This window comes from Rhinatrema bivittatum, chromosome 16, assembly GCF_901001135.1.
Source record: "Rhinatrema bivittatum chromosome 16, aRhiBiv1.1, whole genome shotgun sequence".
Taxonomy (NCBI): Eukaryota; Metazoa; Chordata; class Amphibia; order Gymnophiona; family Rhinatrematidae; genus Rhinatrema; species Rhinatrema bivittatum.
This window is the reverse complement of record NC_042630.1, coordinates 68308195-68331672: the sequence shown is the minus strand read 5'-3', so window position 1 is coordinate 68331672 and position 23478 is coordinate 68308195. Positions and strand designations below refer to the sequence as shown.

At 45.8% G+C, this 23478-nt stretch overlaps 1 protein-coding gene across 2 annotated transcripts in view; it reads left to right on the top strand.

Annotated features, from left to right (window-relative positions):
* The window catches only part of ILVBL (ilvB acetolactate synthase like), a 233149-nt gene that overhangs the window by 197773 nt on the left and 11898 nt on the right, over positions 1 to 23478 (top strand). The window contains exon 15 of one of the 2 annotated variants that reach the window (XM_029580271.1): positions 20992 to 21097. The exons of the other annotated variant lie outside the window; for it this stretch is intronic. Coding sequence (XP_029436131.1) covers positions 20992 to 21097 — 106 coding nt within the window. The remainder of the gene's footprint in view (positions 1 to 20991; positions 21098 to 23478) is intronic. 2 annotated transcript variants of the gene reach the window in all.

Here is a 23478-nt window from a genome sequence, read left to right as displayed (position 1 = left end):
AAAATCTGTGTCTACTAACAGTCACATTAAATTTCCAGCTAGAAGTACTAGAAGGAGGCAGATCCCAATGAATACAAATGGAAATTATAGCATGATCTGATATCAGGATAGGATAGGGATTTGCTGCATAAGTGGATTCTATGCTATGGGAAATCAAAAAATTGTCTTTATGCAAGTATGACTGATGTGGAAAAAAAAAAGTATAATCCGTATCTGTTGGGTATAAGGTTCTCCAGGGGTCAATCAACCCATAAGTGTGGATAAGGTTGGTCTTAGAATTGTGCGAGGGAGAGGATCTACCAGGGCAAGAGGATTGCTGGTCTATAATCAGATCTAGAAGTTGATTGAAATATCCACCAAACCGCACTGGAAGATCTGCTTGCTTAAACAATACTGCTGAAATATTCTGAAAAAAAGAAGCGATAGCAGAATTAAGAGCATATAAATTGATTAGTTACTGAGTTCTATCATATACGGAAACGACTACAGCTACCCATTTGCCTTCAGGATCTGAATCTTGATCAACAATTTGAATTGGGAGAGATTTGTACATTAAAATAGCAAATCCCCATTTCTTGATAGTGCCAATGCAAAGAACACATGACCAACATAGTTTTACTTAAGTTTAAGGAATTCCACGTCAGATAAATGAGTTTCCTGCAAATAAACCAAATGAGGATGAAGACAATTAAAATGTTAGGACTTTTTTCTGCTTTATACAGTGATTGAGACCATTAACATTTAAGGAAAAAACTTTTGTTGTACCCATATTGATAAAGAAATGTGGGTGAATAGAACATTACACAGACCATAAGAAAAACCATATTAGCATACTTTGAAAGTATACACAAAAATATAAAATGTGAAGTTCTGAACAGGAATTAAGGAAAAAAAACAGCCAAACACAAAAACAAACAGAAAAGGCCCTGCAAAAACAAAAAAATGCAGCACAAATATTCCCAAAAACCAGGAAATATGAATAGGGCTGTGAGGTAAAGAGTAGGCCTTTCAGATCTCCAGCTATTAAAAAAAACAAAAAACCCAGAAATGTTGCAGTTAAGAGAATTAAAGAAGTGAAATTCACTGTCTATTGGGAGCTTAACCCAAAAAGCAATGTAATATTAAATCTTCGAGGTGAAAAGGAAAAGATGAGGAGTCCACCGGATGTTGGAGCTGCCTTCACAAACTTTGAGGATGTTGTCATCGGACCTGAAGGATCAGGTGACGAGAGACAAGGTGAAATCAATCAGAAGTCCACCAATTATTTCATAACTGGATAGAATCCTCAAGTAATCATGGGTTTGGTGGTATGCAGGCTATGAAGGTATTTGTTTCAGATCCTCCAGTGAGTCATATGTTTTAGTAGTATTGTGGTGAGTTACATGCATTCTCGTTGAGTACATCGGGACATATTGGGTGCCTGCTTCCTTAAGTCATGGCCGTAGGCCCAGAAAGAGCTTCCTCTAAATGGCAGTTTTAGCCAGATCAGGGGCAAGGATAAGCTTCATATTATCATATATGATAGGGTGATTTTGCTTTAGCAGCAAATTATTTAGCAAATGCGTGTTGATACCGCAGAACTTTTAGAATAATGGGATGGGGGAGGTATCTTGCCTGCGGAATGGGTCTGGATGGAATGCAATGAGTTCTCTCTATTTCCAGTGGTATGTCGAATTGTAAGCCAAGGCAAGCTGGTATGAATTGCTGCAGGAAAGTTAGCATATGAAGTCCATCCCATCCCTCCGGTATTCCCAGAATGCACAAATTATTGCATCTATTTTAATTGGCTAGGTCTTCTATATTTTAAAGAAGTCATCTTTGCTGTCGCAGCACGAATTTCTAAAATAAATGCTTCACGATAATTGACTGTCTGCTCTAAGGCTTGGATTCAGGGTTGGAAAACAGCGACGTTGGAAGTCAGATCCGAAAGATTTAATTTAATTGCTCATGTAATCTGTGTTTTCATAGAGCATGTCTTTCAACTGTTGAAGTTCCGCAAGGATCAGGTCAGCCACTGCCATCATCTTAGGAGGCAGAATCTTTTCAGGCTTCGGCAGATCATGCTTCAATCTTTTGAACCTGCAAGACAAGGCAAAAGCCATTTCAATCTTGCCAGATTTTGCACTAGACATAATCCAAACTTCTTCCTGATCAATAATTTATAGGCAGTTTGCAGAATAGCTAGCATCAAAGCTGTTAAGTTGGTGGAGATCCAAGGAGCTGGAGAATCAAATGGCCATCTTCCTTGTTGCTCACTAGTGCCTCCCGTAAAGGCTTTCTTCAGATGATCAAAAGCCATGGGTCCACTTAAAAGAAGTCCTGTTTTTGAGAACCTCTGTTAGTGGAGCTGCCACTTTGGAGAAGCCCAAGATAAAATATTGGTAAAAGTTTGCAAAGCTCAGAAAATGTATTTCCTTAACATTTTTTGGAACAGGCCAGCCACTGCATTCATCTTGGTGATGTCCATTTCAGGAGAAATTATCTGCCCAAAGAATTTCACCAAATGCTTAACAAATTCATATTTCTCAAGGTTGGCATACAATTTGCTTCCAGAAATGGTCTACCTGACAGACCAGCTGGTCAAGCTCCAGGGGATCTTTGAAAAATATCAAGATGTCATGCAGATATGACTATGCTTTGATCCGCATAAAATGAAATATTTCATTAATCAGCTTTTCAGAAGTAGCAGAAGTGTTTCTTAATACAAATGGCATCATTATGTATTCAAAATGGCCATAGCATGTTTGAAACACAGTCTTCCACTCATCTCCTTTCCTGATCCAGACAAGAAGAACATAAGAAATTGCCATGCTATGTCAGACCAAGGGTCCATCAAGCCCATCATCCTGTTTCCAACAGAGGCCAAACCAGTCCACAAGAACCTGGCAATTACCCAAACACTAAGAAGATCCCATGCTACGCTGCAATTAATAGCAGTGGCTATTCCCTAAGTAAACTTGATTAATAGCCGTTAATGGTTTTCTCCTCCAAGAACTTATCCAAACCTTTTTTGAACCCAGCTACACTAACTGCACTAACCACATCCTCTGGCAACAAATTCCAGAGTTTAATTGTGCGTTGAGTGAAGAAGAACTTTCTTCAATTAGTTTTCAATGTGTCACACACTAACTTCATGGAGTGCCCCCTAGTCTTTCTATTATCCAAAAGAGTAAATAACCGATTCACATTTACTCATTCTAGACCTCTCATGATTTTAAACACCTCTATCATATCCCTCCTCAGCCATCTCCTCTCCAAGCTGAAAAGTCCTAACCTCTTTAGTCTTTCCTCATAGGGGAGCTGTTCTAGTCCCTTTATCATTTTGGTTGCTCTTCTCTATACCTTCTCCATCGCAACTATATCTTTTTTAAGATGCGGCGACCAGAATTGTACATAGTATTCAAGGTGCGGTCTCACCATGAGCGTTACAGAGGCATTATGACATTTTCTGTTTTATTCACCATTCCCTTTCTAATAATTCTCAACAGTCTGTTTGCTTTTTTGAGACTGCCGCAGCACACGGAATCGATGATTTCAATGTGTTATACACTATGACACCTAGATTTCTTTCTTGGGTGGTAGCTCCTAATATGGAACCTAACATTGTGTAATTATAGCATGGCTTATTTTTCCCTATATGCATCACCTTGCACTTATCCACATTAAATTTCATCTGCTATTTCGATGCCCAGTTTTCCAGTCTCACAAGGTCTTCCTGCAATTTATCACAATCTGCTTGTGATTTAACTACTCTGAACAATTTTGTATCATCTGAAAATTTGATTACCTCACCTGGAATGCTCTCCCGCAAGAGGTGGTCAGGATGAGAACAGTAAATGAACTTAAAAGGGGATGGGATAGCACGACGGAAGCAGTTCTTGTCTTTTAAACAATCACTTATAGAGATTGGGGCCAGTTTTTACTTAAAATTCCCCTGTAAGTGCCAGATAATGTACCAGAATAATAAATTTGTATTTACTGATCCAATACACTTAGAGCGGTTTTTAAGGGATAAAACTTCGATTAATGTATGATGGTAAATAGTAGAGGTTGTAATATAGTAATGTTTCAGCTTAACAGACCTGTAACTCACTCCCCCTTGATGTGGGCTAGATAACCTTTAATTTATGGTATGAAATTGTATGGAAATGTTAAGTTCTTTGGAATTCCTGATTATATCATTTGGTTGTAAATGTTATATTCAATAAAAAATAAATTATAAAAAAAAAAAAAAGGGGGATGGGATAAACATGGCAGATCCCTAAAGACATGAGGTTGATAATGAAGAAAAAGGGGTAACATATGTTAACTTTAGGTGTAACATTTCTTCATGGAAGTAACCTGCACAGAACAGCAGCTACTACCCTCAACAGAACACATGGGAGTAATTTGTATGGAGTGGAAGTTACTACCATTAACAGAATGCAAGGGGTAACCTGCAGAGTGCAGAAGTTACTACCTTTAATAGAACCTTTAAAACACGCATGAATAATATGGCAATTACTCAAATGGGCTGCTTGCTGGGCAGACTGGATGAACCTTTTGATCTTTTTCCCCTGTCATTATTTTGTTATATTTATAAATATGTTTAAAAAAAACTGTTTCCAATAGAGATCCCAGGGAGACTCCATTATTCACCTTTCTCAATTGAGAAAATTGACCATTTATTTATTTATTTATTTTTACTTTTTCTATACCGAAATTCCTGTATGAGATACAAATCAATCCGATTTACAGAGAATGATAACTCGCCCGGGGCTTGTCTGGCCAGGGCTTCTTACATTAAAACAGATAAACAAGGCTTATTTACAGTAAACAGATAAACATGATTTTTTATATTGAACAGTAACAGTTAAACAAGGCAATCAACGTGAGTAGATCCGATCAACATGAGCAGGAAACAGGCCATGAGACCCCAACTATACAAATAATGGTTACAACAGTGTGTCTTGAAGAGAATGTAATGTTGATTACATTGATAGAATTAATATTAAGGCTGGAGATTGACTGGAGCTGAATAGCTTGTCAGAGGATTGACTAGGGGCAAATGAGCAATGGGTAGGGGGGAGCGGAGGGTAGTGGAAGGAGGTCGGGAAGCCTGGTTACATTATGCGTCTGGGAACGCTTGTCTAAAGAGCCAAGTTTTTAGTTGTTTTTTAAACTCCGGTAGGCTGGGTTCAAGGTGTAGGTCTGGTGGAAGTGCGTTCCATTGGTGAGGACCTGCTGTTGATAGTGCTCTCTTTCTTAATAGTGATTTTGCTGGAGGTGTATACAGAGATCCTTTGTAAGTGCTTTTGATGGGTCTGGAAGATGTGTGCGCTCGAAGTTGTGTCTTTAATGTGATGGGCGCGATGTTGTTAATGGCTTTGTAAATGATGGTGAGTGTTTTGAACTGAATCCTGTATTTGATGGGTAGCCAGTGTAGATTGCAAAGGATAGGGGTGATATGATCTCTTTTATTGGTGTTTGTGAGAATTCTGGCAGAGGCGTTCAGAACCATCTGAAGGGGTTTGATAGAGCTAGAGGGGAGTCCGAGAAGGATGGAGTTGCAGTAGTCGAGTTTTGTTAAGATGATGGATTGTAGAACTAGGTGGAAGTCGCTGAAATGAAGGAGAGGTTTTAGCTTTTTGAGGACTTGTAGTTTATAAAAGCAGTCCTTAGTGGTGGTGTTTATAAATTTTTTTAGGTTTAGTTGGTTGTCCAACCATATTCCTAGGTCTCTGACATCTGGGGCGAAATCCATGTTTAATGTAGAGGATAGTGCAGGGATTGCTGTGTTGATCATGGAGTCGTGAGAAATAATTAGCATCTCTGTTTTGTTGGCATTCAGGACTAGGTTTAGGCTGGAGAGTAGGTGTTTTCTATCTTTTAGCCAGTTCTCAGTCCACAACATATCATTGCCTCCTATCCCATGACATTTTTTATTTCCTCAAGAGTGTCACATTAGGTACTTTGTCAATGGCTTTCTGAAAATCCGCTGGCTCACCTTTATCTACATGTTTATTCATACCTTCAAAAAAATGTAGCAAATTTGTAAGGACTTCCCTTGGCTAAATACATGTTGGCTTTGTCCCATTAAACTATGACTATTTATATGTTCAGTCATTTTGTTCTTTATAATAGTTTCAATCATTTTGCCTGCCACTGATGTTAGGCTCACATGTCCATAGTTTCCTGGATCATCTCTGGAACCCTTTTTAAAAATTGGCGTTTCCTGGCGTGTAGCCAGATGGACTCAGTACGAATGGGATAGTATCCGCGTGCTAGCAGTTGGAGACAGATCTGACGTCAGCACGGGGTATATAGCCCCACAGGAAGCGAAGCGATTCAGTAATTTCCGTCTCCAAAGCAGTTTGGAGTGCCTGCACGCTGATTGAGCGTGCTTTCCAAGACTACTTTAATTTTTTCTCTTTCTTATCTTCTAGAGTCTACTTTACCTTTTTACCCGACTCTTGAGCCCCGCGCTCCTCAGGGGACGTTTTCAATCCCCCCCAGTTGAGCTTCCCGGGGTGATTACCGTGGTCCCCCGGACGTGGAAGTCCTCGGTCCGGCCGAACCGCGGCAGGGGCACAGCCCCCCCGGGGGAGACTCGGGTGTGGCTTCGAGGCCCTCGGTCCCGGCGTGGACGAGGTAGCGGGTGCAGTTCCTCAATCGTGGCGGTGAGGTGGCCCCTCCCCCCGCAGCCGGAGACCGCCTACGTTCCAGCCAGGAAGCACCGAGGATCTGGTAAGGCGTACATTTCTTCTTACAGGTCTCCGAGGTATAGAGGATCGGCGGCGTGGCAAGCCGTGGAGGACGCCATTTTGTGGCCTGATTCAGGTATTACGCGCCCATAATAGGCGCGGCTTTTCTTCCTCCTTGTGCGTATATTGCATTGTTTCTGTGAATGCACATTGGCTGCCATTGTGGGTATATTGTCCGCCGCATATTGCTGAGTGCCTATTCACGGCCATTAAGCGTCTTTTGGGCCCACTGCTTAGGGCTGAAAGCCTATTGCAGGTCATTCAGCGTATATTGCTAACTGTTTAGGACTAACTGCCTCTTGAATGCCATTGAGTGTCTTTTGCTACCTGCTTAGTGCTGTAAGCCTATCGCTGCCGCTTCTTATTCTTGTGCGCCTGTTGTATTACGCGCCTATTGCTGCCGCATATTATTCGCATTGTGCGCCTGTTGTATTACGCGCCTATTTGCTGCCGCATAGTATTATTGTGCGCCTGTTGTCTTATGCGCCTATTGCTGCCGCATATTATTCGCATTGTGCGCCTGTTGTACTGAGCGCCTATTGCTGCCGCATATTACTATTGTGCGCCTGTTGTGTTACGCGCCTATTGCTGCCGCATATTATTATTGTGCGCCTGTTGTATTAAGCGCCTATTGCTGCCGCATATTATTATTGTGCGCCTGTTGTATTAAGCGCCTATTGCTGCCGCCTATTATTATTGTGCGCCTGTTGTATTAAGCGCCTATTGCTGCCGCATATTATTATTGTGCGCCTGTTGTATTAAGCGCCTATTGCTGCCGCATATTATTATTGTGCGCCTGTTGTATTAAGCGCCTATTGCTGCCGCCTATTATTATTGTGCGCCTGTTGTATTAAGCGCCTATTGCTGCCGCATATTATTATTGTGCGCCTATTGCTGCCGCATATTATTATTGTGCGCCTGTTGTATTAAGCGCCTATTGCTGCCGCATATTCTCATTACGCGCCTCTTGCTACCGCTTATTCTTGCGCGCTTCTGCTGCTCGACATGGATCAGAAAGCAGCCGCTTCTTCAGCAGCGGCACCGCTTGTATCAGGCATTCCAGCCCTTGGCCTCTGCTCTGCATGCCACCTTAGAGCCACGCGCAGTACTGAGCCAGACTCCCTATGTGCCCAATGTGAGGAGGCCGGGGTCCCTCAGGCCAGGACCGGTCTCAACCACAATTTATTGACAGTTCCCCAGGGGCTACCCCGGATTTGGGGGGCAGTCTCGACCACTCGGGAATCCCGGGGGATCTTGTACCCCGGCGATTAGAGACTGCTTCCATTTCCTGGGTGGATCTCTTTCAGGGGATTCATGCCTTCGTCCAGATGCAAACGGCTTCCCGCCCCGGCCCTACTGTTCCTGCTGCGCCGGTGGTTCCGGCGGTTGCTGCGGTTCCTGCGGTGGCTGCGTCTGTGGCGCCTGCTGCGGCTGCCGCTGCGGTGGCTGCGCCTAGGGATCCTGTTCCTGGACCCTCACAGTCTTATCGGGAGCGGGACCTCCCGCCACTGGACAGTCCAGATCAATCAGACCAGGAGGTTTCACCAGACGAGTCTGAACTCCCGGACAAGGGGGACCTCCCCCCAGGGATTGAGCCATATAGAACCATGCGGCGGTTCTTCCCTAAGGAGGACCTCTCAGACCTGGTGTCTCAGTGTCTGGCGGAGTTGGATATAACTGGTCCCAGTGCTTCGGTGCCTTCTGCGCAGAACCCCCTGCTGGAAGGTCTTCGTCCTACAGCCCGCCATTTTCCATTTCTGCAAGCAGCCCAACAACTGATAGATTTGGAATGGGCGACACCGGCGGCTTCCTTCAAAGGGGGCCGGGCCCTGAAGGGCATGTACCCATTGGCACCGGCTCTTCAGGATTTGCTGGCATGTACTCAAGTGGACGCCTTGATTAGCGCTGTAGTCAAGCGCACTACCATTCCAGTGGAAGGGGGGACGGCCCTCAAGGAGCCTCATGACCGGCGAATGGATGCCATTCTGAAACAAACGTTTGAGGTGGCAGCTCTTTCTTTGCGGATTGCGGCCTGCTGCACAGTGGTGACACGTGCCTGCTTGTCTCAGGTCAGGAACAACGCTCCGGCGGCTGACATGGAGTCAGCTCTTTCCTTTCTCACAGATGCAGCATCGGATTTGGTCCGGACTACAGCTAAGGGGATTTCCTCCTCCGTAGCCGCCAGGAGGCAGCTCTGGATCCGGGCATGGTCGGCTGATGCGCCTTCGAAGTCTCGCCTCACCAGGTTGCCCTTTAAGGGCTCGTTTCTGTTTGGCAGTGACCTTGATAAGCTAGCCACTACTTGGGGTGCCTCTCCAATACCTCGACTGCCGGAAGATCGGTCCAGAAGGGGACAGCGCGCCTTTCCAAGGCCCTCCAGGGGCAGGAGTTCACAGCGCTTTGTCCCATATAGAGGGCGCTATCAAGCGACACGTCCTCTGGCCCGGAATCAGTCCTTTCGGACCAAGCAGCGCAAGCGGGGGGCTGGTCCAGGATCAGGTCTCGGTCGCGCCTCACAATGAGAATTTGCCGATTCATCTGGGGGACGGAGCCATAGGGGGCAGGTTGACCCTCTTCTACCCCAGATGGGTCGAGATCACGTCGGACCGGTGGGTCCTCGCCGTTATCCGGGAAGGATATTATCTGGACTTTCATCATATTCCTCCGGACAAGTTTGTGGAATCTTCATGTCCCACACACAAGAAGGCAGCATTGGAAGCTACCCTGGCGAGGCTCCTATCCTTGAACGCCATCATCCCAGTACCTGCCTGGGAAGTGAATTCTGGACACTATTCCATTTATTTCATGGTCCCCAAGAAAGGGGGCACTTTTCAGCCTGTCCTGGACCTCAAGTCCGTCAACCGATACTTCCGGGTACCGAGGTTTCGCATGGAAACTCTGCGCTCCGTCAAAGCCGCAGTCCAGCCCGGAGAATTCCTCACGGCATTAGACCTGTCAGAAGCATATCTTCATATTCCGATCCATCCAGATCATCAGCGCTACCTGCGCTTCAAGGTTCTGGGCCGCCATTTCCAGTTTCGGGCTTTGCCCTTCGGGTTGGCCACGTCACCACGGACGTTCACCAAAGTGGTAGTAGTGGTTGCGGTGGCACTCCGGCGAGAAGGGATTCTGGTCCATCCCTACCTAGACGACTGGCTGATCAGGGCGAAATCTCGAGAGGAGAGCCTTCGGACAACCGACAGAGTGATCGCCCTTCTGGAAAGCTTGGGCTGGGTAATCAACCTCAGCAAGAGCTGCCTGCAGCCTTCCCAATCACTAGAATATCTGGGAGTGCAGTTCGACACCCGGGCAGACACGGTCAGTCTTACGACCAAGAGACAGTTGAAACTTCGGCAGCGTATCCAGTATCTGATGGGAGCCAGTCGGCCCATAGCCTGGGATTATCTGCAGGTTCTGGGTCTCATGGCGTCCACCTTGGAAGTGGTGCCCTGGGCGCGGGCCCATATGAGGCCTCTACAGCACTCCCTGCTCTCTCGCTGGAGCCCCCGTCGACGGGACTATTCCACGCACCTTCCTCTACCAGCCAGGGTTCGGACCCAGTTGCGGTGGTGGCTGCAATCCAACCACCTGAGCAGGGGGTCGAAGATGTCCTCGCCCACGTGGACCTTGCTCACCACAGATGCCAGCCTGAGCGGCTGGGGAGCACATTGCGAAGAACTCACCGCGCAAGGGCGATGGAACAGGGAGGAGTCAACGTGGAACATCAATCGCCTGGAGGCCCGGGCAGTCCGATTGGCATGTCTTCGATTCGCTCACAGACTGCAGCACAGAGCTGTCAGAGTGATGTCCGACAACGCCACCACAGTGGCCTACATCAACCGTCAGGGCGGAACCAGAAGCCAACAGGTATCTCTGGAGATCGCCCCACTGATGATTTGGGCGGAGGCGACTCTCCTGGACATCTCCGCCGTCCACATCGCCGGAAGGGACAATACCACAGCGGACTTCCTCAGCAGAGAAAGTCTCAATCCAGGAGAGTGGCAGCTGTCACCCACGGCCTTCCAGATGATTGTAGATCACTGGGGGATTCCGGACATGGATTTATTGGCGGACAAGTCCAATGCGCAAGTACCCAGATACTTCAGCCACAGGCGCGACCCGTTCTCGCACGGAATCGATGCCCTGATCCAGCCATGGCCGCCAAGGACTCTGTTATACGCCTTTCCTCCGTGGCCGCTGCTGGGCGCCATCGTCCACAAGATTCAGAAACACCGGGGCCTAGTTCTTCTAGTGGCACCAGACTGGCCAAGAAGACCCTGGTACGCGGACATGAGATGATTACTGGCAGGGGAGCCTCTTCCCCTGCCTCCTCTCCGGGACCTTCTACCTCAAGGTCTCATCCTACACGAGGATCCAGCTCAATTCTCTCTTACGGTCTGGCCATTGAGAGGGCTAGACTAAAGAAAAGAGGTTACTCGGGGCCTGTGATTGATACCCTCTTCCGAGCTCGCAAGTTTTCCACCTCCCTCACCTACGTACGGATCCGGAGAGTATTTGAAGCATGGTGTGACACTCATGGCACCAATCCACATGCCACCACCATACCTATTGTGTTGGATTTCCTGCAGGATGGACTTCAGAAGGGTCTCTCCCTCAGCTCCATCAAAGTTCAGGTGGCGGCACTGTCTTGCTATGGTCCCAGGAGGGATGGCAAGACCATCGCCAAGCACCCAGATGTTTCTCGCTTCCTGCAAGGGGTCAAACATATTCGTCCACCACTAAAGTGCCTGTGCCCTTATGGAACCTCAATCTTGTTTTGGATTTCCTCGCGGGATCCACCTTCAGACCCCTTCGGGGCCTGTCTCTCCTTTCTCTCACCTTGAAGATGGTATTCCTCTTGGCGGTCTGTTCGGCACGCCGCATCTCGGAGCTGCAAGCACTGTCCTGCCGTGATCCCTTTCTCAGTATCACTCCTGAGGCTATCCATCTTCATACGGTTCCCTCCTTTTTACCTAAAGTGGTTTCCCAATTTCATCTTAACCAAGCCATATCCTTGCCCACCACGGCGGGTTTGAAGAAATCTGCAGAAGGCCGGTTATTACGCCATCTCGACATTGGCAGATTGCTGCTCAGATATCTGGAAGTGACACAAGACATACGAAAGACGGATCATCGGTTCGTCCTGCACAGCGGGAGGAAGCAAGGTGCAGCGGCCTCTCGGCCCACCATCGCCTGCTGGATTAAGGAAGTTATCCGAGCAGCTTATGTGGAGGCCGGGAAGTCTCCGCCTCTACAGGTCAAGGCTCATTCTACCAGAGCACAAGCAGCATCCTGGGCGGAGTCCAGGATGCTATCGCCTGCAGAGATATGTAAGGCGGTGACATGGTCCTCCCTCCATACATTTTCCAGGTTCTACCGTCTGGATGTCCAGGCCAGGGAGGACTCCGCTTTTGCGAGGGCGGTACTACATGGTCCTCAGGCAGCCTCCCACCCAGGCTGGGAGTAAAGCTTTTGTACATCCCATTCGTACTGAGTCCATCTGGCTACACGCCAGGAAATGTTGAGATTACTTACCCTGATAATCTCCTTTTCCTTAGTGTAGACAGATGGACTCAGCATCCCGCCCCGCTGCCTGTGTACATGGGTTTCACCGATTCCAGGTAAGCCAGGGCATTTGTTTCAATAGGAGCGTACACCCTACCAGGTGTCAACGCCTTCCGGTTGTGAATGCTGGCGGTCTCCAGCCACTGTCAATCGGTCAGGGGAATCCTGTTTTCACTTTTTCACTTTTCACTGAGCGTCAGTACACACATCCATAACAGCTTTTGCAAGGAAGATTACTGAATCGCTTTGCTTCCTGTGGGGCTATATACCCCGTGCTGACGTCAGATCCGTCTCCAACTGCTAGCACGCGGATACTATCCCATTCGTACTGAGTCCATCTGTCTACACTAAGGAAAAGGAGATTATCAGGGTAAGTAATCTCAACATTATGTTGGCCACCCTCTAATCTTCAGGTACTGTTTTTAATGATAGTTCGCAAGTTACAATTTCATGTTTCAGTTATTTCAGCACTCTGGAAAGTATATCTTCTGGTCCAAGTGATTTGCTGCCCTTTAGTTTGTCAAGTTCCCCTTTTACATCCTCCAGGTTCACTGAGATTTATTTCAATTCCTCTGAATCATCACTTTTAAATATAATTTTCGGCATGGGTACCTACCTTACATCTTCCTCAGCAAAGATTGAAGCAAAGAATTAATTTAGTCTCTCTGCTATGGCCTTGTCCTCCCATAGTGCCTCCTTCTCTGGATTTTTACTTCAAATATACCTGAAAAATATTTTAGCATGAGTTTTTGCTTCCACTACAGCTTCTTTTCAAATTCTGTATTTGCCTTCCTTATCATGCTTTGCATCTAACTTACCAGTACTTTTACTGTTTTCTTCATTTGGATCCTTTTTCCATTTTTTGAAAGATGTTCTTTTGGTTGTAATAGTCTCTCTCACCTCACCTTTTACCATGCTGCCAATTGTTTGGCCTTCCTTCCACCTGTATTTAACTGGAGTGTCCAACTAAATGAGCTATGCCCAACAGGCTTCACTGTAGAACATCAACCCAGGCCAGAAAGATGTGGTGGAGGGGTGGCAATCCTGCTCTGAGACTCTGTCAAACTACATTGAGTTACCAGTCTTTCAGGCATCTGACTCAAAATGTCTTTTCTCAGGACACAAGAACCTTGTAGAGATCCTCCTGATCTACAGATCTCCACACAACAACTCACTGTCTGTATGCAAGCTCCTCAAACTAATCACCAAGATCTCCCTGAGACTCCATAAACTAGTGATTATGGGTGATTTTAACCACATAGAAAAGATCTGAATACTGAAAATGTTCTCATGTCCATATCTGTGCCTGAAGTTACACAGGTAATCGCATCTCCTACCCACATACTAAACCTAATGATCCTCTCGGAGTCTGTCAGATCCAAACACCAAGCTAGAGACATTTCAGATAATGCTACTGTCATGGTCAGACTACTCTCTAATTAAGCTCTCCCTAACTAACAACTTAAAACATAGAGTCCCTCCTAGAGTCTCAATCAAAATCTGAGAAAAAAAATCTGATCAGTGAAAACCAGCTAGAAGCGAATGAATGACAGATGTCCCTTTTTAAAGTCAGACAATAGATGGTTGGAATAAACTGAAGATTTCCCTTTCCTACAGAAAAGGCCAGGAAAGCCGACTTGGGATGAGAAAGATAAAAAATTGTCTAAAAGGTTGATCAGACTGGTGGATTCAGGGGTTTGGGACTTTTGTGACTTTCGGCTCCTTTGCTTCCAAATCCAGTGCTTGAAAGGCTATGGATGATGGTACAGATCCTGTGGGGACTAGACTATTTAAATACCCTGACTTCAGTTTAGTTGATGATTTTTATCTCTAATCACAAGGAAGTGTTTTATTTGTAATTTTTATATTAAAAGAATGAAAGCATAGGAGACGTGATGACGTCACCAGCGGGCATGGCGGCTTAGGCGTTCGCTCCCGGCTCTGCCCTGTACATTTGCGCTCTGATCAGCTGCAAACGCTCTATTTTTTCCGCGCAAATCGGCGATCCCGCTTCTCCGACGGTTCGAGATGGCGGGGAAGAAAAAAAATGTGAACTTAAAACAGTTCGCCTACGAGAAAATGGACGTCGCAGACGACACCCCTGCAGCGGAGCAGGCCGCTGAGGGAGACGTGGCGCACGAGCTCGAACACGCGGCGCCGCAGTCTCTGCATGATCTACCTTCTCGCTCAGAGTTGCGAGAATGGTTCATAGAACTACGTGCCGATATGCGGCAACACAAACAGGAGTTACAGACCCTGATAGCGGATGTTAAGGAGGATCTAGCCTCAATGGGCCGGCGGGTCGATGAACTGGATACCAGGATGGAAGCACAGGAGGAATTTACGCATCGAACTCGCGAATTGCAAAAAGTAAGCAGGGCGGAGCACATGAGTATGGAAGAAAAATTAGAAGACCTAGAGAATAGGTCACGTCGCAATAACTTGCGTATCAGGGGGATCCCTGAGACGCCAGCTTTCACAGACTGCAGGGAGGTGGCTACTCGATTGCTTCGTTTTATTATGCAGGCGGAGCCGCCAGCTGGTGCGGACGAGGAACGGCCCTCCCTCACCTATAACGTTGAAAGAGCGCATCGGGTGCAAGGCCCTCGCAACGGAGATCGGCCCAGGGACATACTGCTCTGTATGCAGATATTTCGGGAGAAGGAGCGAATTTATCTGGTGTCCAGGAAGCAGCGTGAGTGGGTCTGGGAAGGCCACAAAGTAAGCATCTTCGTGGATTTGGCAGCCTCCACACTCCGCAAGCGCTATGAACTGCGAGCTGCGACAACGATCCTGCAGGAGAAGCAGATCCGCTACAGATGGACATTTCCCTTCGGGCTTTTATTCACTACTGAGGGGGTCACGTATCGCCTCAAGACACTGGCGGAAGCGAAGGAGGCCTTCAATAAAGCTAACATCCCTCATGCCCTGCCTGCCAGTAAGCCGGAAGAACTACCCTATCGGATGACTACTACACCCGGGTGGCGGAGAGTGGGCAATAATAACCGCCTGGCTCGACAGAAGTCTAATCAGGGCTCTGGTTCCTGAGGTCTGCGATTGGACGATTGATTCTTTGTGCCGCATTGATGCTTGCAGCTTTCAGAAATTGCAACGCTTCATCTCTCATTAATACAGGACATTATCTTGCTGCGTAAGTCCTCGGCAGGATTTGTTTTCCCTCAAGTTTAACCTTGTTATTTAACATGATGATCGGGACAAATACGCTCTAGTATGCGAATATTGAGCGGGTTGAGCTTAGTGCTCGATGGTGTGTTCACGTTCTCAGATTGTAGGTATCCAGGGCGAGGATACATGTGTATTGGGGGGATCGGGAAGGTTGGGTAGGGGGACCATGAGTTCGCACTATTGTTATGCTTTGTTCAGTTTTCTACAATCTGCTGTCTGGCGGGAGGGGGGGGACATTGTAAGGACGCTGGTGGGAGTGTCGTGTTATCTGTATGGCGATGAAGGTGTGGTCCCTTAACGTTAAGGGCCTTAATTCCCCCAAAAAGAGGCACCTTTTGCAGAGGGATTTGCAACAACAACAGGTATCAATAGCCTTTATCCAGGAAACGCACTTGCGTAGGCACCATGAACGCCTGCTGCAGCTGGCGGGTTACCCACACGTGTATTTAGCAGCCAGCACCCGTGGCAATAAGTATGCTGGGGTGGGCATTCTGATGGCCAGCTCCATACCATATACATATGTATCTCACATAGCGGATCCCAATGGGAGGTATCTTTTCTTAAAGATCAAGCTAGACCAGCATGTATACACGCTCATTAATATCTATGCCCCCAATAGGGACCAAGGATGTTTCTTGCGCTCTTTAGTGGATAAATTGAACCACTATATAGAAGGTCAGGTACTGTGGGGGGGTGATCATAATTTGGTACGCAATCCGAGAATGGATACATCCCATCGCCTGAAAGCAGACAGTTGGGCAGCCTCCTCTGAATTGACCAACGTGATTTCTCTCTGGGGGTTAGTAGATATATGGCGCTCGCGAAACCCCTTTTCAAGAATGTACACTTTCTTTTCACACCCCCACACATCCTACTCCAGGATAGACTTTTTTCTGGTAGACAAGGGGTTGCAGAACCAGGTAGCGGACGTGGGGATAGGAGACATCACGTGGTCAGACCACGCTCCGGTATGGGTGACGCTGACTCTGTCCACGGTGGATATGGGCATTCGATATTGGAGGTTACGAGAGGAGCTACTGGGGGACGAGGAGCAGTGTCGGGTAGTTAATGAATACCTTGAAGAGTATTTTCTAAATAACACGGGCTCCGTAGCAGCGGCAGGATCTTTGTGGGAATGCTCTAAATTAGTTATTCGCGGGAAGCTCATTGCACTTGCCACTGCGGGGAAAAAAGCCAGAGAAAAGCGCAGAACAGAACTTCTTGGTAGGTTGAGCGGGTTGTTACGACAGTTGAGTGCAGTACGCACAGAATTGCACATGCTGGATGCCGCCTGGGTTGCACACGCTCTGGAGCGTACTCACCAAAAATTCTTTGAGGGCTCCAATAAAGCAGGCCGAATATTGGCTCGCCAGCTGAAACAGCGTTCTATACAGAATAATATCGCCAAGATAAAGAACCCAGAAGGGAGGTATGTCACTTCTTCAGCGGGGATTAGAGAGTGTTTTACCAAATTCTATGAGTCCCTCTATAAAAAAGATGATACTATATCAGCCCAGTCCATTGGGCAGTACCTTACGGATTTACAACTACCGGGTCTTACTGTAGCACAGCAGGCTACTCTTGATGAGCCGATTAATGTAGCGGAGGTTCAGGCGGCCATTCGAGATCTAAAGGCCGGCAAAGCCCCGGGTCTCGACGGCTTCTCTAGTGCGTATTATAAGAAATGCAGCGCATCCCTTCTTACGCCCTTAGTGACTTATTTTAATAGTTTGCGGGAGGGGGATTTTTTACCCCCACACACGAATTCAGCCGGCATCACTGTGTTGGCAAAACCAGGTAGGGACCCCACTCTCTGCAGTTCCTACAGACCGATATCCCTCATTAACCTGGATCTAAAGATCTTGGCGAAGATACTAGCAGCACGTCTCAATATAGTCCTCCCGGGGATGGTCCACAGGGATCAAGTAGGGTTTATCCCGCAAAGAATGGCGGCAGATAATGTGCGTAAGGTCACTGATATTCTGTGGTGGGCTAAGAAACAGAACATGCCGTTGTTGCTCCTGGCTATTGACGCAGAAAAGGCATTTGATCTAGTGCACTGGGAGTTCCTGTTTGCCACTTTAGACAAAATGAATTTTGGGCCTGTCTATCTACAGTGGCTTCATGTACTATATCATCTTCCCACTGCGCGCATAAAGGTTAATGGGGGATATGGAACTGAGTTCCCGGTACAACGTGGGACTCGACAGGGATGTCCGCTCTCGCCCTTATTGTTTGCACTCTTTTTAGAGCCTTTTACAACGCGAATCCGTAACTCTGCTAAAATCACGGGTGTCAGTCTAGGGGATCTCCACATGAAATTGTCTCTCTTTGCAGACGACATTCTCATGACTGTCACCAACCCTAACACCTCCCTCCGGGAAATCACCTCTGAGCTCACTGCTTTTAGTGCGGTCTCCGGTTTTAAAATCAATCTAGATAAATCCGAGATTCTCAATGTATCAGTCGACCCTAACACTATACAGGACTTACAACGGCTATACCCGTTTAAGATAGCAAAAGGTGCCATTAAATATCTTGGGGTGCGTATTGGGGCTGACCTTGATGCCTTATACGACCTCAATTACACACCCCTTTTGGGTAAAATTAGGAAAGACTTACAGGCTTGGGACAGGGGTCACCATTCGTGGATGGGGCGCATAGCTATTGTAAAAATGAACATTTTACCCCGATTTTTATATCTGTTTATCACCCTATCTATTCATCTCAGCTCTGCTTTGTTGAAGTCCTGGCAGAAGATCTTATTTGATTTCATTTGGCGCAGGCGACCCCCAAGACTATCACGTCGTTTGTTATATTTACCTAGGGACAGGGGAGGTTTGGGAGTGCCTCATCTAGCGAAATACTATGTGGCGGCTCAGTTACTTGTGATCACAGACTGCCATAGGATCACCACAGCCAAACAATGGGTCGCCTTTGCAGACCGCATCTTGGGGCATATGCCACTAGCGGCCTTGGCCTGGCAGCCACGCGATACATGGGTTTTTGTGGATGCATTATCTCCATCCATTAACACCACTATACGCTTATGGTATAAGTGGAAGAAACTAATTATAGGCACCCGCCAGTATTTCTATTCTACGCACCTTACTCATTTATGCAACTTCCCTGCCGGGCATCATAATCCCTCTTTCCGGGGTTGGAAGTCTAGAGGCCTGTTCCAAATTGGGCACTTCTTGGGGGGCGGCTCTGCTATGACTTGGCCTCAACTTCAGAGCGCATATCAGCTACCTGCCACAGACTTTCTTACAGGATTTCAAATTTCCCATTTTCTCACAAGTGCTCCTGTACACCCCTCCATTGCCCAGGGTAAAACCCTATTTGAACATTACTGTGATGATGTGGATAAGAAGCGAGGAATGGTTTCTAAAATATATGTTCTCTTGTCTGAGGGTGCAGGTGAGAGCTTCCCACATACTAAAGCTTGGGAACAGGATTTGGAGAGGGCCATTACGGATGAGGAATGGTTACAATTATATACTATAGTAAAAAAGTGTTCTGTCTCAGCGAGTATGCAGGAAAACTGTTACAAGATGCTTACCAGATGGTACTTAACTCCTCATGTTCTCCATAAGCGTTATCCCACCCTCAGTGCAAAATGTTGGCGAAACTGTGGCAGTTGTGGCACGTACATGCATATGTGGTGGTCCTGTTCACAGGTGCGTTCTCTGTGGATCCAGGTGGCGAGATGGTTGGAGCAGGTACTACAAGTCCCTGATCTCTTAAATGCTGGGTTCATGCTCATTAGCTTGCCGCACAAAGATATGACCAAACACCAAACTTTATTATGTCAACAGGTTTTTATTGCTACAAGAATGGTTATAGCACAACATTGGAAGCAGCCTGTGCTTCCTGCACTTCCACGAGTACAGCAAAAGGTCCATTACATATGTCGGATGGCAGCAATCACAGCGGATTTACACAGAACTCAAACCCTCTTCCGGGATACTTGGAAACCCTTTTTGGACTGGGAAAGTTTGGACACTGCCTAATCTTACTAACTTGTGATGTTACCTCTCTCGGACAACAGAACTATAACAGAGTATATGCTCAATCACCAGCAGCGGCCCGTTTTCAGTGGCTATTACTTATAAGTCATTAGCTGGGAACTCATGGTGAGGGAGGTGGGGGGATGGGTGGGGACTGGGGATAAAAGATGTTTATCACGTTTGAAAATGTTGAAGGACAATACGTTTGTCATGTGTTGCTTTGTTGTTCACTTTTGCTTGTCTTTGCTTCAACGCAATAAAATATAAATTTAAAAAAAAAAAAGAATGAAAGCATAAATAATGTTGAGGATGGCATTATGTTTTTGGTCGCAGGTATCAAGGGGTAAAAAAAACATGAATTGCTTCTCATTGGTGGCTGGTAGAGCCCCTTTTAAGGTGGTGTAATTTTCTATGACGCCTACAGAGCAGGCAGCTCATGGTTTTGAAGGGGGCTGTGGAGGAGGGAATGCTCTGGGGCTCAGCTGAGCCTTCTGCTCACTGCTATGCTGGGGGGGAGGGGAGGGGGCAGCATTGGCTGCCGTGATTGGCAGTGGCCCATGTCCTGAATTTGGAAGTATCACTGTCATCACCACCCCTGGTGGCGAGAGGAGACTGGAGTCATAGAAGTGGTGGGAGCACTTCTGATCAGCTCCTGCTGTGGTCATTTGATGTGAGGGATGGTTGACACAGCAGCCATCCTAGACGTCCCAGGCACTGCAACAGGGAGAACCTCTGCAGCAGGAAAGAGGTAATAAATCAAATGACTAGAGAAGCCAGTGTGATGTCATATAGAGCCCCAGGAAACCAAAAAGAGCTCCCGCTGGCAGATCAAGGAGGCTTGTGCTGAGCAGAGCGTGAAATCAGTGAGGCTCATACTGAGAGAGGCAGGAGGAGCTGGTGTGAGGGGAATGAGAAGGGGACAGGAGCAGACTCGATTACGGTGAGAACAGTTGATGAGGCAGTTCACCGATGAGACTGAGTAAGAAGGCAATAGGGAAACTTCTGTGTCCCAAGTGTTTGTGAGAGACTTTGGTAGGCTGGGTGTGTCTGGAAAAATGAACAGTGTGATTGTGAGGGAGTAAGGGGCTGTTGTAGGAGACGGTGAGGAAATTGTCTGTAGTCCTCAAGACGTAATTGTTGGAGACAAAGGAGTAGGACTAAGGGAAACAGCCGCAGCGAAACTGTTACTGTCATGGGTGAATAGGGTGAAACACAGTTGGTGATAACTGTGAGTGAGAAGGAAGCTGGAAATATATAAAGAAAACCCTGAATGATGATCTAAGGGAACAGGAATGATTTAAAAAAAAAAAAAAAAAAAGTTATGTTTGGGGCAGCAGGGGCTGCTTTACAAAAATCTGCAGTGCATCTACAAGATGGGATGGAAAAAAAATACCAAAAACAGGGAACGTCTATAAATCGAGAAAGTGTTGCACTCAGGGATTAGTCACTTCTTTGCTTCAGACTTAGTGTTTCCTCTTTGGTTGCAGACTCCTGTGATTGCCTTGGTTGGAAATGATGCGTGCTGGAGTCAGATCTCTCGAGAACAAGTTCCTCTATTGGGAAGTAATGTAGCCTGTGACCTGGCATATTGTGGTAAGTGATTCCTTGCCCAGGGCCAGCTCTATGCAAAAAACTGAAATTGGGGTCCTCCTGCCCTTCAGCTATGTCCATTCTGGCACAGTGCTCCCTCCTTTGATAGTGATGGTAGTTGTAGCATATCATCTCCTTGTCTTTCTGCTCCTGCCAAGCACCATTATCGCCTCGATTCCTTCTCTCTTTCCACCTGCCCACATGATGTGGAAGGGCCCAAGCTGGAAAGGGATGCCAGCGTGAGAGTGATCCCTCATGTGTGGTGTTGTGTGTAGGAAACTTACTCTCTCTTTTCAAAGTTTAATGATGTCTGCTGTACTTTTACTTAATGTCCTCCCTCCAGTGATTATGTCAGATTTGACTGCATCACAATCTATTGCTCAGGGTTCCCTTGCCCACATTTCACTAGGTCCTGTGTTTCACCGAGGACTAGATCTAATGTAGATCCTCCTTCACTGGTTCCAGGACCAGCTGCTCTATGAAGCAGTTATTTATAGCAGCCAGAAACTTTACCTCCTTAGCATGTCCTAAAGAGACACTTACTCAAAGCAATCCTGGGATAATTGAAATCTCCCATTATTATTATGTTGCCAAATGTTTTCCCCTTTCTAATTTCTGTTAGCATTTCACTATCTAATTCCTCATTCTGGCCAGGTCACAGCTATACTTTTGCCCATCACACATGGAATATCTATCCATAAAGATTTCAATGTGATTTAGTTTCCTGCAGGACTGATGCCCTGCTTGATTCTACACAATTCTTTATTGTTAATAATGAAATTGATTAGTGAAAATTCTACCCGTGATTTAACAAGGCTAGTAAGGAAATATGTTCCTACATGAGATTTAAGATTGTCCTCTCAATGTTTACTAGAGGTGCCTAGTGTTCATGAAATAAATTTGCAGGAAGTCTGTAATAGAATTATTTTATCAGTTGGCCTTAAATTATGGAATGTCTTACCGGAAGAACTGAGGGTCATTACTGATCTTGGGGTCTTCTGTAAAAAAACTAAAAGCTGTTCTGTTCGAAGAGGCATTTTAAATTTGATAACTCTATTTTATATTTTTATGATATTTTAAGAGATGTTTTATGATATTGATTTACTGTATTACTTTGTTTCTCTTAACATGTTTGTACTCCACTTAGAATGATTCATTATAGATGGATAATAGTACCTTAAATAAATATATAAATAGAACTTCTGATTTTTTGTTTTAACCGATAAACCCCCCAATAAACACCACCGATGCAAAAATAAAATAAAATATGTGCTTGGTAGCTAAACACTGGGAAAACACCACATCCCTCCTTTACAGCCCTCCCTTTGGTTTTGTGCCTTTACCATGCTGACTCTCCAGCTGCACAAATGTTTTTATTTGATTCAGCCATAAAATATACCCAACAATAATATCTGTGCCACAAAACATTGATAAACATTGACTTTTGGTACTCTCAAAGATAGCTGGAAAATAAACACTTAATTTACAATTGATAAACACCTAAAATTAGAAGCCCTAAATATAAAATCACCCCTCCACCAATTTGATCTGCTATGTCATATTGATATAATTTGTACCCTGATAATTATCATGCAATTTCTAATCTATTTTTAATTCTCAGGTTATCAAAGAGGCTATTAATCAAATCATGAGGATTTTTCATTTATCAATGCATTTCTTCCTGAACGGTCTGGTTTTAGGAAAGGCCACCGCACTGAAACTTTGCTTGTTGTCCTAATAAATTAACTTAGAAAGAGACCGGATAGGGGAAAAGATGCTTTCATTATATGCATCAGAACGACTGTAGCCTTTGATACTGTTAATCATCAATTTTTAATTCAGAGGTTGTATGAATTAGATACTGGTTTAAATCATAGTTTAAACATGGCTTAAATTGTTTTTAGAAGATCAAATTTGTCAGGTGAAATGGAAAAATGAATTTTCTGATACTATAGCAGTCACCTGGGGAGTGCCACAAGGGTCTTTTGAACCTGTTCTGGCACCATGTGCAGTCAGAATGGCCAGAGATTAGACATGGGTAGGCTCTGGATGAATATTCAGGAACTTTAAGTCACAACAGAAAAACACTATTTTTCTTATTTTCTCAAAGTTTCCCTTTTGAAAGTTTAATGCTAGAGCTGTGGATTTACTTACTGTCCCCATTTCAGTCATTAATTCAGATTTGATCAGTATTGCCAAGCGGTCCCACCACTGTTACCTCTCACCAAATCTTGCGCTCCACTAAGAATTAGATCTAAAATTGCTCTCTCTTGTCAGTTCCTGAACCAATTGCTCCATAAAACTATTTATTCATACTTTCACCAGTCATCTTTATCCTCTAATTTGCAATTCACCTCTAGACTTCACTCTCAGCATTTTAAACG